Source organism: Acanthaster planci, linkage group LG03 (genome assembly GCF_054643075.1).
Source record: "Acanthaster planci isolate LZ-2023a linkage group LG03, COTS_SCS, whole genome shotgun sequence".
Taxonomy (NCBI): domain Eukaryota; kingdom Metazoa; phylum Echinodermata; class Asteroidea; order Valvatida; family Acanthasteridae; genus Acanthaster; species Acanthaster planci.
Genome location: NC_141779.1, coordinates 14,295,877 through 14,306,880, shown reverse-complemented (window position 1 = coordinate 14,306,880; position 11,004 = coordinate 14,295,877). Strand labels below are relative to the sequence as shown.

At 39.5% G+C, this 11,004-nt stretch overlaps 1 protein-coding gene across 4 annotated transcripts in view; it reads left to right on the top strand.

Moving 5' to 3' along the window:
* The first annotated feature begins 646 nt into the window (after positions 1–646).
* The window catches only part of LOC110973084 (neurobeachin-like protein 1), a 56,061-nt gene continuing 45,703 nt past the window's right edge, over positions 647–11,004 (top strand). For 3 of the 4 annotated variants that reach the window (XM_022223564.2, XM_087133925.1, XM_087133927.1), the window contains exons 1-6: positions 647–864; positions 8,597–8,794; positions 9,040–9,131; positions 9,562–9,729; positions 10,129–10,210; positions 10,726–10,841. In XM_022223564.2, coding sequence (XP_022079256.2) covers positions 8,678–8,794; positions 9,040–9,131; positions 9,562–9,729; positions 10,129–10,210; positions 10,726–10,841 — 575 coding nt within the window. In that variant the 5' untranslated portion in view covers positions 647–864; positions 8,597–8,677. Of the gene's footprint in view, positions 869–8,596; positions 8,795–9,039; positions 9,132–9,561; positions 9,730–10,128; positions 10,211–10,725; positions 10,842–11,004 lie in introns of all 4 variants that reach the window. The other variant, XM_087133926.1, reaches the window with a different exon arrangement.

The window sequence follows — 11,004 nt, the reverse complement described above, 5'->3', positions numbered from 1 at the left end:
GCAGATCGCGAAAACCCCCTGTAGTTTTGAATAGGACCTGGCGGTCTATGCGTTTATATGTCTGTGGTCCCCACGGACGTGGTCCCCACGGACGCGTCCCCGAGCCGCTCAGGGATTCTCCGGTACGTGCCGTCCAACGCGTCGCGCCTCCACCAGGAGGAGGGCGCCATCGCCTTCGTCGGAGGGGCGCGGCGTCACAATACGATCAAACACTTAATTTCGAAAGTTGGGCATTCACAGATTGAAGACCATTTTGCAGCAAACAACACCTTTCACCACGCACCTGAAACACGAATGGTCACTTTGAGCCTCCGTAATATTATTTTTGATGGAAGGAAATATTATTTCGAGGGAAGGAAATAAGACTTGAACGAAATAATTTCTAGGGACGAAAATTTCGAAGGAACTAAATTATAACAAATAATAGTTTGTCCCCTTAAGGTCTCCGTAATTGTGTCTGACGCGTCTCTCTGTTGTCTATACTAGAACTAGGTCTAGATCTTCTCTCCATTGGAAAGACGCGCTGACAAGAGACGTAGCCGTAGCTCTCGGAGCCCTTTTTGGACACGGCTACTATCCCCAGCAGCTTATCCTACACCCTGACGCTTCGAACTAGTTTGGCGGTTTTCAGCTACAGGGAATCTGTCTGGGGAAGTAGATTTTTTTGGCCGATGAGCTGCGCGTGTGATTCATGCGCGATATGTTTGGAACTTGTGCCTTCGAGAATCCCAACTTAATCGTCTTTCGAAGACTTTCAGGGAAAAATTTAAGCCTTTTATGACCAATGACGTTTTATACGTACACCTTGATTAATTTTTGAGGCTGACGTACCCTGAAGTTGACGTTAACCACAGTTGAATCAAGGTTGGTGAGTAAAAAAAGACCACCATCATGATCATGACTATAGTCGTGTCACTGCACAGTCAGACGGTGTCAGTTTCATTTTGTTTTGGAATGGGGTGGGGTATAATTACACCGTGTCATGCTTGTATATGTACATAGTTTTATAGTCTGCTTGGGACGTGCAGAGCACATGTACATGTGCAGTTCCCTGTTGTTCATTTTGTACGTGAAAATTGAAATAATAGCTGCGTCGAATCCAAGGATGCAGTTCAACTTGGGGAGGATTAAGTATTGATATGTAGGTCTGTTGGGTGCGATCTTCGGTATGTGCGATCACTTGATATTAGCTCCATCAGTCAATCTTACTGCACAATTTGTCACCAATTCCGCCTTCAGTCAATCATCTTTTCTTTCTGATTCCACAGTTGTGGAAAATTGCTTCCAAAAAGTGATGTGAAGTTGTGTTAGAGAAATGGCACTCTCCCATCGTACCCTTCCAACATTCCTCGATGGCTGACATGTTTGGACTTGCTGTTACAAGTCTGTGTTTGCCCGTCCCTTTTTATGTCCGTTTTGTGGTTTGGTTATCAGCAGACATAAGATGTGGGGGTGAATACCCTTTTTGATTTTTTAATTTATAATATGGGGTGGGGTGCGAGTAGAGGATTATTTTGCAGGCCCTCTTTTGTAGCAACAGAATGCTGTTGTACCTAGCAAGTGGGCACTCTTCAGTTGAACATAGTGGTTCAGACGATCCAGGGGCTGACTCGTTGGTGTTTTAATGTGTTATTTAATTGTTCCCATGTGTGTACATGTAGATTGGAGGTTTCAGTGTATAACTGCCAATGGATTTATGTGGTTATGTTTTGTTCTTTCAGTAGGGTGAGCAATATTTGTAAAGTTTCATTTGGCTCCTGTGGTTCCTTGAAGAACCCATATTCTATGGGGAGTTGTTGGGAGAGCTCAACTTGTAATGGTAGTTTGACTCTTAACAATTTCTGTTTCATATTTCTTGCTCTTTTGAAGGCAACACACAAAGACCAATTACCATACATGTACATACATGAGCCAGGGTCTGCCTTCTTTCCCCGTGATTGCTCGAGCACGGACGGAGAATAATAGCTGAAAAGCGGGCTGAGGATCTCAATTTTTACGGTGGCTATAGCCGCTTCCCGGCGCGAAGGGGTTAAAACTTAACCTGGCCTATTAGTTGTTGAGCTACCAGTACAACCTATAAAAGTCAAAATTTGAAAGTGAGGAGTACAGCACCCCAGTTTACTACTCGAAAAAAAGTGGGAGTGGTCAGTGGAAGTATTTTACATACATGTAAGTTACCGGTAAGTTGTACATGCAAGCCATTGTGAATATGTGTACTTGTGTGGAAAGAGGCAAAGATAATATCCAATATATTGAGCAATACCACTTTACCATTGATATTGATATACCGTGTCGAAAGTGCCGATATAGTGAAAAAAATGAAGCTGTATTAGTTGTTATCTTGTCTTGAAATAACAGTGTCCATTTTTCATGGCCAACAAGAATAGCAGTCCGCAAATGTACCATTGATTTGTTGTTTTCCTCTTCACAAAAGCTTATAAAAAGTGGTAAAAAGTAAACAGCTGTGTGGTGTAAATGTACATGCATGTGTATGTACATGTATAATGGGTATGTATATGGGTATGTAATGTGTATGTATAATGTGTGGTGTAAATGTACATGCATGTGTATGTATAATGATTTTTGCATCGTATGTGCTAGTAAATTGTACATGTACATGTAAGAACTCATGTGCATCAAGCACATACATTTAGCAGGGCACCTTTCCACACTAGGGAAAATGCATACACAAACTGTAAACTACCCTTGTGTCTGCGGTACCAAACCTTATAGGGTTTGGTACCACAGCGTTGCAGCGGAGCTTTGACGGCTGTCATGCTGGAAGACATGAAGCTGGAAGACTTTTTTACATGTTCATGTGGCCGTGACTTCAACATTAGTAAATTTTACCTGGTACTTGTGTGTGTACTTTTTGCATACTGTGACAACAGACAAAATCGTCGAGTGGTTAAGAAATACCCGCTGCCCGAACTTGTACATGTATGAATGATGCATCAGATGCCTGCGCCCTGTCTGCATACATGCAATAGTTTGGGTGATGTATGTTTATGTCACATTGTGACATAGCAGTCTCATCAATTGTGATTGGTTGAAGGAGGAATTTACTGTCCCGGGAAGCAATGAAACTAGCCGGAGTATACGGGCCTTCGCATTTGAGTACATTTACAAGTATACCGTTCTGACTGCTGGTTATTGATGTTGTCAGTGATTTTGTTTGGAAAGATTAAAAAGTTTGTGAATGCTGCATGGTTTATAGGACCAATTGGTACATGTAGGGACCTAAGTCTCCTTTCCACAAAAGGTGTTCAGTTATGCACGAATTATGCCATTGGTTTTGAGCTTGAAAACATATTCTTCACAAAATTTGAAATATACATGTACACATGTAGGTATTATCGATATTGAGCCGCCGATGTATCAATATTGCCAGTTATCTATAATCGACAGAGCCTAGGCAACGAGTTCTTTCTTTTACCATCACGGTTCTCATGCTTTAATTAAATAAGACTTGCACCAGCATCTCCCAAACTGAACAGGCTTGTCTTTTATGAAAATTAAGTTCAGGTGGGATTTTCAATGTTTTGTAGAGAGTACATACTTGTGGTGGCCAGATACAATTCATGTACACCGGAAAAGATTGATCATGGATTGACTCAGATGTAAAAATGGACTGCCAGAACTATTTTTTTGGTCAGAGCTATATTGAGACGTTTTCAGCCAGCTTAAATCTTTCCAGACATTAATTGTAAACATGATAAATGCCACAAAGAAATGTTTTAAAACTTCTACGCTACTTCAGAATAGACCCCAAACATGCCTAATTCACAATTTGTGTTGGATTTAAGGCTTAGAGAATTCAAGGAAGGTTACACCAAAGAGTATACACCAAGGTGAATGAATTGTGAAGGGATTTTTGTATGGACCCTCATTTTGTGCTCTAGCCTGTCATATATGGAATGTGCAGCATAAAGGCATGTGAAAGGTAAAAAAAGGTACAGCATAAAGCAGTGATAACATCATTGGGTCCCATCACAAGTCAAGTAATCACTTACGTACAAGTCAGTTGGTCTAAACATAAGGCAAGTCAAAGTCTCTTTTTCCAAGTACACGTCAAGTCCCACATTAATATACATGTACATGTAAGTCATGCATCAGCAGGGCAGACCAGACTCAAGAAGTCAAAGCCCTGGCCAAACAAATTCTGATTTTTTAAATGCACATACAGGTAAGGCGTGAATTAATAGCGCTACATGTACAGTGTACATGATTGAATAGTTTGTTGGGTCGTTTGAGTACATGCACATGTACTGGTACCTTTGAACTTGTGTTGGTAACAATTTATAAATTTTGGCTGTCCAATTCAGGTCACAATTCACTTTTTTTACAAGCCCTTAGTCAAGTCATACTCATAAGCTCAAGCTGGCAGTTACAAGTCAAGTCACAAGCCACGGAAAATAGCTACTTGAGATCTGAAGAGTCCAAAATTATTTGTCTTTCTCAAATGTTTCAACGAATATTTTCATGTTTCTCCGTGAAGGAAATTTTAAAGCTTTTTGATGATAGCGGACTGTTGTGTTTTTGGTCGGGTCATGTGCGTAGAAGGGACAGGATCATATTTAATTCCAATCTCTAGAGCTGTTGTCACTATAGAAATTAATGCATGTGTCAAGTGCATACATGCTACATGTACATGTTCATACATGTACGCAGAGTAAGATCTGCAATGTGATGTGTGGATGTATGGGCCTAACATGTATGCATTCAAACTTTCTTTACCATTGCTGTTAAAGGATTGAACATGGGATTTCAACTTCAACCCCAAATAGGTGTAAATTTCTTACCAAATTCAAGTTATCAATCTTTACTAAAGATTTATAACTTGAATTTGAGAACACTTCTTCCAATGCATGGACTGTCAATGTCAGAAATTCCACAAATGACATGTCAATTAAACAAACAACTTGAAGAGGTCTTCCAGTGTGGAACACAAGTTTTGAAATCTGTTCTGTGTGCAAATTTACCAGTACCAGCAATGTACATGTACATGTGCGGTACATGTTAATGAAAATTGAGTTGAAAAATACAGTGTATGCACTGTACATTACACTTGTAACTGTGTAGTATTTCTGGCCTTATTTCATAAAAATGTTCAGATTTACATTTTGTAAACATGTTTTGACATGCATACATGTAGTTTATATTGCTTTCAGCATGTGCCATTAAACCTTTTTTGGCGGGCAACTTTATCAAGTTGCATCTGTTGCCTGTGACATGGCATACCAGACGTACTTGTACAAACTTGAGTCTGGAGCTGTTTCCTTCATCTGTGCACAGAGTAGAAATGGCTCTATGGGGGGGGGGAGAGGAGAGGGTGGAAGTAAAACCTTTCAAGGTTGGTAGTCCGTGACATTAATCTCTCCTAGTCCAGGGGACACCTCTGTGGCCTTGGTTCCATACTGGTCCCCCTGTGTACAGAAGTTCTGATGGGCCTTCAGCATCAAGACTGGTTCTTTTCCTATTCCTGTGCTGAGTATTCATGTACATGTATTTGATTGATCATCAAACATCTGAATAATTATTTTTGTATCAAATATTCCAAGCCGAAAAACAGTAAAAAGGGGTAAAATCCATTACTTGGTTACAAAATTATTTGAATGACTTTCTAGAAGTGTATTTCATAGTGTTACAGGTAAACTTCAGGCAACTGATGCATGTATGTGTAATACTTTATGTACATGTACTGTATTCTGCCCTGTATAAAGTAAGTAAAAAATCTCTAAGTTTCCTTTTTTTTTTATGTGTATGTACATGTATGAAGGCATACCTGTACATACATTGTACATCACCATTCATGACCAAACATCAGTCGCACTCCAAGCCTCCGATTTTAACGAAGGGAAAACCCCTCTCCCCGTATCACCACACAAACATGCATATTTTGTTTCTGAATCAGAGAGAAAACCAAATAATGATATACATGTACATGTAGTCTGATTAGTAGCCAATACTGTTGAGTGCTGTTTGCTTGTGAAATGTGAGAAGGTAAACTGATCCAAATATCAGACCCTGGACTTTGAGCAGGGTACATGTACATGTACTGTACATACATGTTGATAGGATTTAAACTTTTTTTCAAATGTATTTCCAGATTGTGGTTATGGTAGTGCATTGCACATTCATGTAGGTTCCTATTTTTAAAACACTGCATCATTAAAAAGTGGTTAAACAACAATGTACCAGTGTACGTATATGGACCATTTTAGCCCAATTAGACCTACAGGTAGATTGTAGGAGGGCTGATATCTATGTACATGTACTGTATGTAACTGTACATGATGTATGTACATGTAGGACGCACAAGTAGAATCACTGTACATGTACGTGTCCATCAGGTTTTTCAATAGAAGCCCTGATCTTTCAAATCAGTCGGGGAGAAAACCAACTAGTGGTACATGTGCCTAGCCACAGTCATGGGTGCACCTGTTTTGGGTGTCTATGGTAAGGAACATTATTTTTGAATTAAGTTTAAAGTGATGAAGGTTAGATTTCACCTGATATTGTATTTTTCAATATCAGGGACTGCATTTTCAGTGATAGTAAAAGCAAAACCTTGTGTACTGGATACATGCAGGTAAATGAACATGTCTGATACACACGTCTACACATACACATGTACACGTATGTACCCGGTGTATGTAGTTTTGGTAAAAGTTCCTTTAAAAGTTTATTATTTGTTGGAGATACATGTACGTGTCCTACTGGCATCTTGTTTCTGTTACTTGAAAAATTTCCCTCGGCAAATTATATGATATGTATCACTCAAGTTTGTCCAATGATGTCCTCAAACTACATTTTGAATCATTGGTTATGATGAAACTACATGTACTGTACAGAACTTATTGTTTGCATGTGTACCCTGGCAGTGCTAATTTGTGTACATCATGTACAGTGTACCGATACATTAAGACGTTGCACGCACACTTACTTCATACATGTTTGATGACCATGTTGTCATTTACAATATGCATGAATCTCAATACTACAGAGTACTGGCATGTTTTAAAATTCAGATCTTCCTGTTTGGCAAATTGCACTGCTTCTGTGTGTTTTATCGACACAGTGCATGTCTGTGCTGTCTGACACAGTTTCCATATCTTGTGTTGATATTTCCAAAAAAAAAAACATGTTGCACTCAAGTTGCAATTGTGACATCTACCAAAATACAAGGTTAAACAGAGATAAAAATATCATACACATAATAAATTATGTTTCCTGTTATACATGTACATGTACTGATAAAAGGATCTGACAAGCTTGACGAGATTGTTGATTGCTGGAAAGATTTATATGTGCATAATTGTATTTGAGTGCTGTTTTGCATTTCCACGTCCTGTGTACGGTAACCCTTTTGTAGGTCCACTCGTTCAGTTTATGTGTTTAAGAATGGTTACTTGGGCATTAACCAAATTGTGAAAATAGCTTGGAGTTCTACTGTACTTGTGGTTCATTGGGTTCACCTTGCTGGCCTGTGAGCAATTTCCATCATGCATGTACATACATGTACATGCATGTACATGGACATATGTGCATGTACATGTTCTGCATCATACACACTTCCTCTTATATACTTATTCCTCTTCAAAACTTTCAGAGAATTCCATATACAATTGTGTTCTTACAGTACAAAATACATATACATATACATATGTAATTTGCATGTTGTACATTTTTGAAAATGAAATTGTTCACTGCTGCTGTGTGATTTTTCTTTAACATGGTATGAGCAATACATGTACATGTAAGTCCTTGAAACCTAGCTGATTCTGTCTGTCACGCACATGTACCGTACTTGTACACATTTGCAACTGAACATTACTGATTATCCAGTGGCTGATACAGTAATTTTTATTGTCTTGGTGGGGGAGAAAAAGCTTGAAGAATTTATTGATAGATGTACTGTACATGTACATGTATGGTGCCTCAAGACATACAGTACATACATGTACCGGTATCATCAGTACTTACATGTACATGTATGTACATGTACATGTCCAGTATGTACCCTATCTACATGTGAACCTCTTCATGTCTGTTCTTCAATTAAATAGATGCTTTACCGGTATATTTAAGGAAAAAATGCTGCTTGGCAATCGGCATCCTTCTCATGGGGGTACTTAGTGAAATTTTTGTCAAACATCTTCCCACAGAATAATTGTTAGTTCATAATTTCCACCTCTCTGTCATGAGGTATCCATCATGCACAAATTTAAAAAACAGCTCTGAAGCTGAAGCCGACAGTGCGAGGCCATTTGCACATTGAGGATCTTCATTTGCAGTTCTCTCCATGGAAGGGAGCTTCTGATAAGGTCAACGTTGTCTGTTGAAATTTGCCAGTTGCTTGTATGATGGGCATTTTGTTGCTTGAAGCTGATATTTCATTTCAGTCGCCTACTTGCAAGAAAAACCTGACACACTGTAAATTTATATACATGAATGTATAAAATGAGAACACCAAACATACAATGTAGTGTGTAAAATTGGTCTCAGTTTTCTGCTCTGAACAATACCATTTTTAACCATGAGAGTCAAATAAAGTCTCACTCTGCCATGGAAATTATCTGATCACTTTTTGCAGATAGGCAAGGAAGTCCTTCCTGAGCAGGTCCCCATTATGTAACCACCCGGCTTGTGCAGAGTTTCTCTTAGCACCCCCAGCATGTCATCAACAGAGCCCAGCCCGGACCCGGACCACGCCCAGGATCAAGGCCAGGACCCCGGGCCTGAGAGTGGCAATGAGCAGCTCTACCAATTATGGATGCTCTACACCAGTAACGTAAGTGTATCCTCTTGAGGCATCGGTTTCTGTAATCCAGTCTTGGCTTAGGCCAGGGATCTTCCCCCAAAGGATCCAGCCTGAGACGCTACGTTTAAGAACTATATGATTCTTTCCTCTAAGCAGCGAGCTGTATCTAAGAGTTGAAGTTAAGCAGATTTTTGGAATTATTAACAAAATAGACAGTAAATTTTCTGATGTTGTAACTGGGAAACAATGAAACCATGCCCGTATTTCTTTTGCAGTCGGACGTACAGTTCTTCCAGAAGTATCTTGAGAGGTTCATAGAGAACTACAACCGAGAAATAGACTTGGAGTTCAGACATCTGGAAGAAGGGTGAGTCTAGTGAATGGTGGACTGTAGTTCAACATAGAATGATTCCAAAAAAGTTTGTCTCACAAATTCAGAATAGTTTTGTTCCCATTGGAACACTCCTTAAAGGAACGCAGTGTTTCTTGTAGGAATCTGCTGTATTCCCATTGGGTATACGCTGTTGTTGAGTTAGCATGCACGCCTGTAGACCACTGTCCCCATTTGGGAATACGCATTGCTCCTTAAAGTGTAGCTGCAATTCAGTTTTTTTCAACACAATTTTTCTGCAATTTTGTACTCTTCTTCAATGTGGACGTTTAACTGTCAAATATAACAACTTTGTTTGGCATCAAATCAAATGTCCCCAATTGGAATCCTTCAGTTGATTTGCCCAATGCAGACTCAATTCATGGAATACCAGTATTCATTTCCTGATGTCACTCCCTCCCCCCAGACAACCCCTAGAGGGGCCAGGGATGTCCAAGCTGCCTGGCACTATCTTGCAAGTCATAACCAAGCAACTGGCAGGGTGTGCCCAGCATTGCACAGAGAGCGGCAGCGCACTGCAGGACAGCGTCCAATTGGCACTGCAGATGCTGCAGGCGTTGACTATCATCTGCAGGTAAAATTAAAAAAAAAACAGTTAAATGTTTTTAGTCATTGGACTTCTCGAAATAGTTGTCCTTATTTTAAAACAACATAGCCAACCTTATGGAATATTGTTTGATCTCATTGCTAACTGCCATTCAGGGAAAGGAACGTTGTTGGAGCTACCAGCAATTCGGATTTTGTCAGATCCAGTAGGCAGGTGGTGGACCTGACCATTGATGCTTTTTATTATAATTTTTATTATCATTTGCATATTGACTAAGACACACCTTAATGAAATTAGGGCAAAATTTGTATATCTTGTGAATAATGCACTCCGAGCCAGGCAATGCCTGCCCTAATTCTTGTCGATTTTTCTCATGCACATGTGTGTGGAATTTGGTCTTCTTTGAAAAATTGATTTGCGTTTCAGGCACCATGATAACTTGGCCCTGGTTGCATCATGCGAGTATCTGAAATACATTGTTCCCATGACGACCAGCATTATAAACAAGGTGAGTCATACCGATTGGCCTCTTCCAAGTAAACCAAAATCAACTAAACTGTTGATACAGATATATTGATGGCATGAATAAACTAATACTTATAGATCGTTCTCTAAATTTGCCTACAACACTAATGGCAACCAAAGTTTGCGCAAATATGATGTTTTGGTTGGTTTTTAGTGTTACCTCAAATTCGTTTAAAATGGACATTTGTTCCACTCGTTTTAAATACTGGTAGGTTTGTATTTTAATCTAGTATGTGCATTTATTATCTGTTGTTCTGATACCAGTAGCTGCGTGGGATTTTTAACAATTAGTGAGTTATTCTTTTACTTTTGTACTGAAGGCTGGCCATAGTTTAAGTTTCCATATGTTGGAGAAACACGACTGGCATTATAAGAGCAGACCCTATAAATTTGCTTATCATTTAAAACTCATAACCATTACATATAATCGCTTTAATATTGAATTGTACAAAGAGAAAGTAAAACTTATGCATATTGGGACCTTTTCTTGGCATGCAGATGAGCTCTGTAGATGATGGGGATCGGTCTTTGCTGGTATCCTATATCAGCCAAGTGCTTCATCTGTTTGAGTGCATGTACGACCCGTACCACATTTGGAGGAAGCAACAGAGAAAGTGAGTACTACAAGTTGTGGTTCCACAGACAATCTGTGTACACTTCATTAAGTGGGCGTTGCTTGCACATGCAATGTACATATTTGTAGGTGCTGTGAATAAGGGACTGTTTTGTGTTGCATTAGTGCAGGTTTGGAGGTGCCTGTTTCAGCCAAAGCCAGTT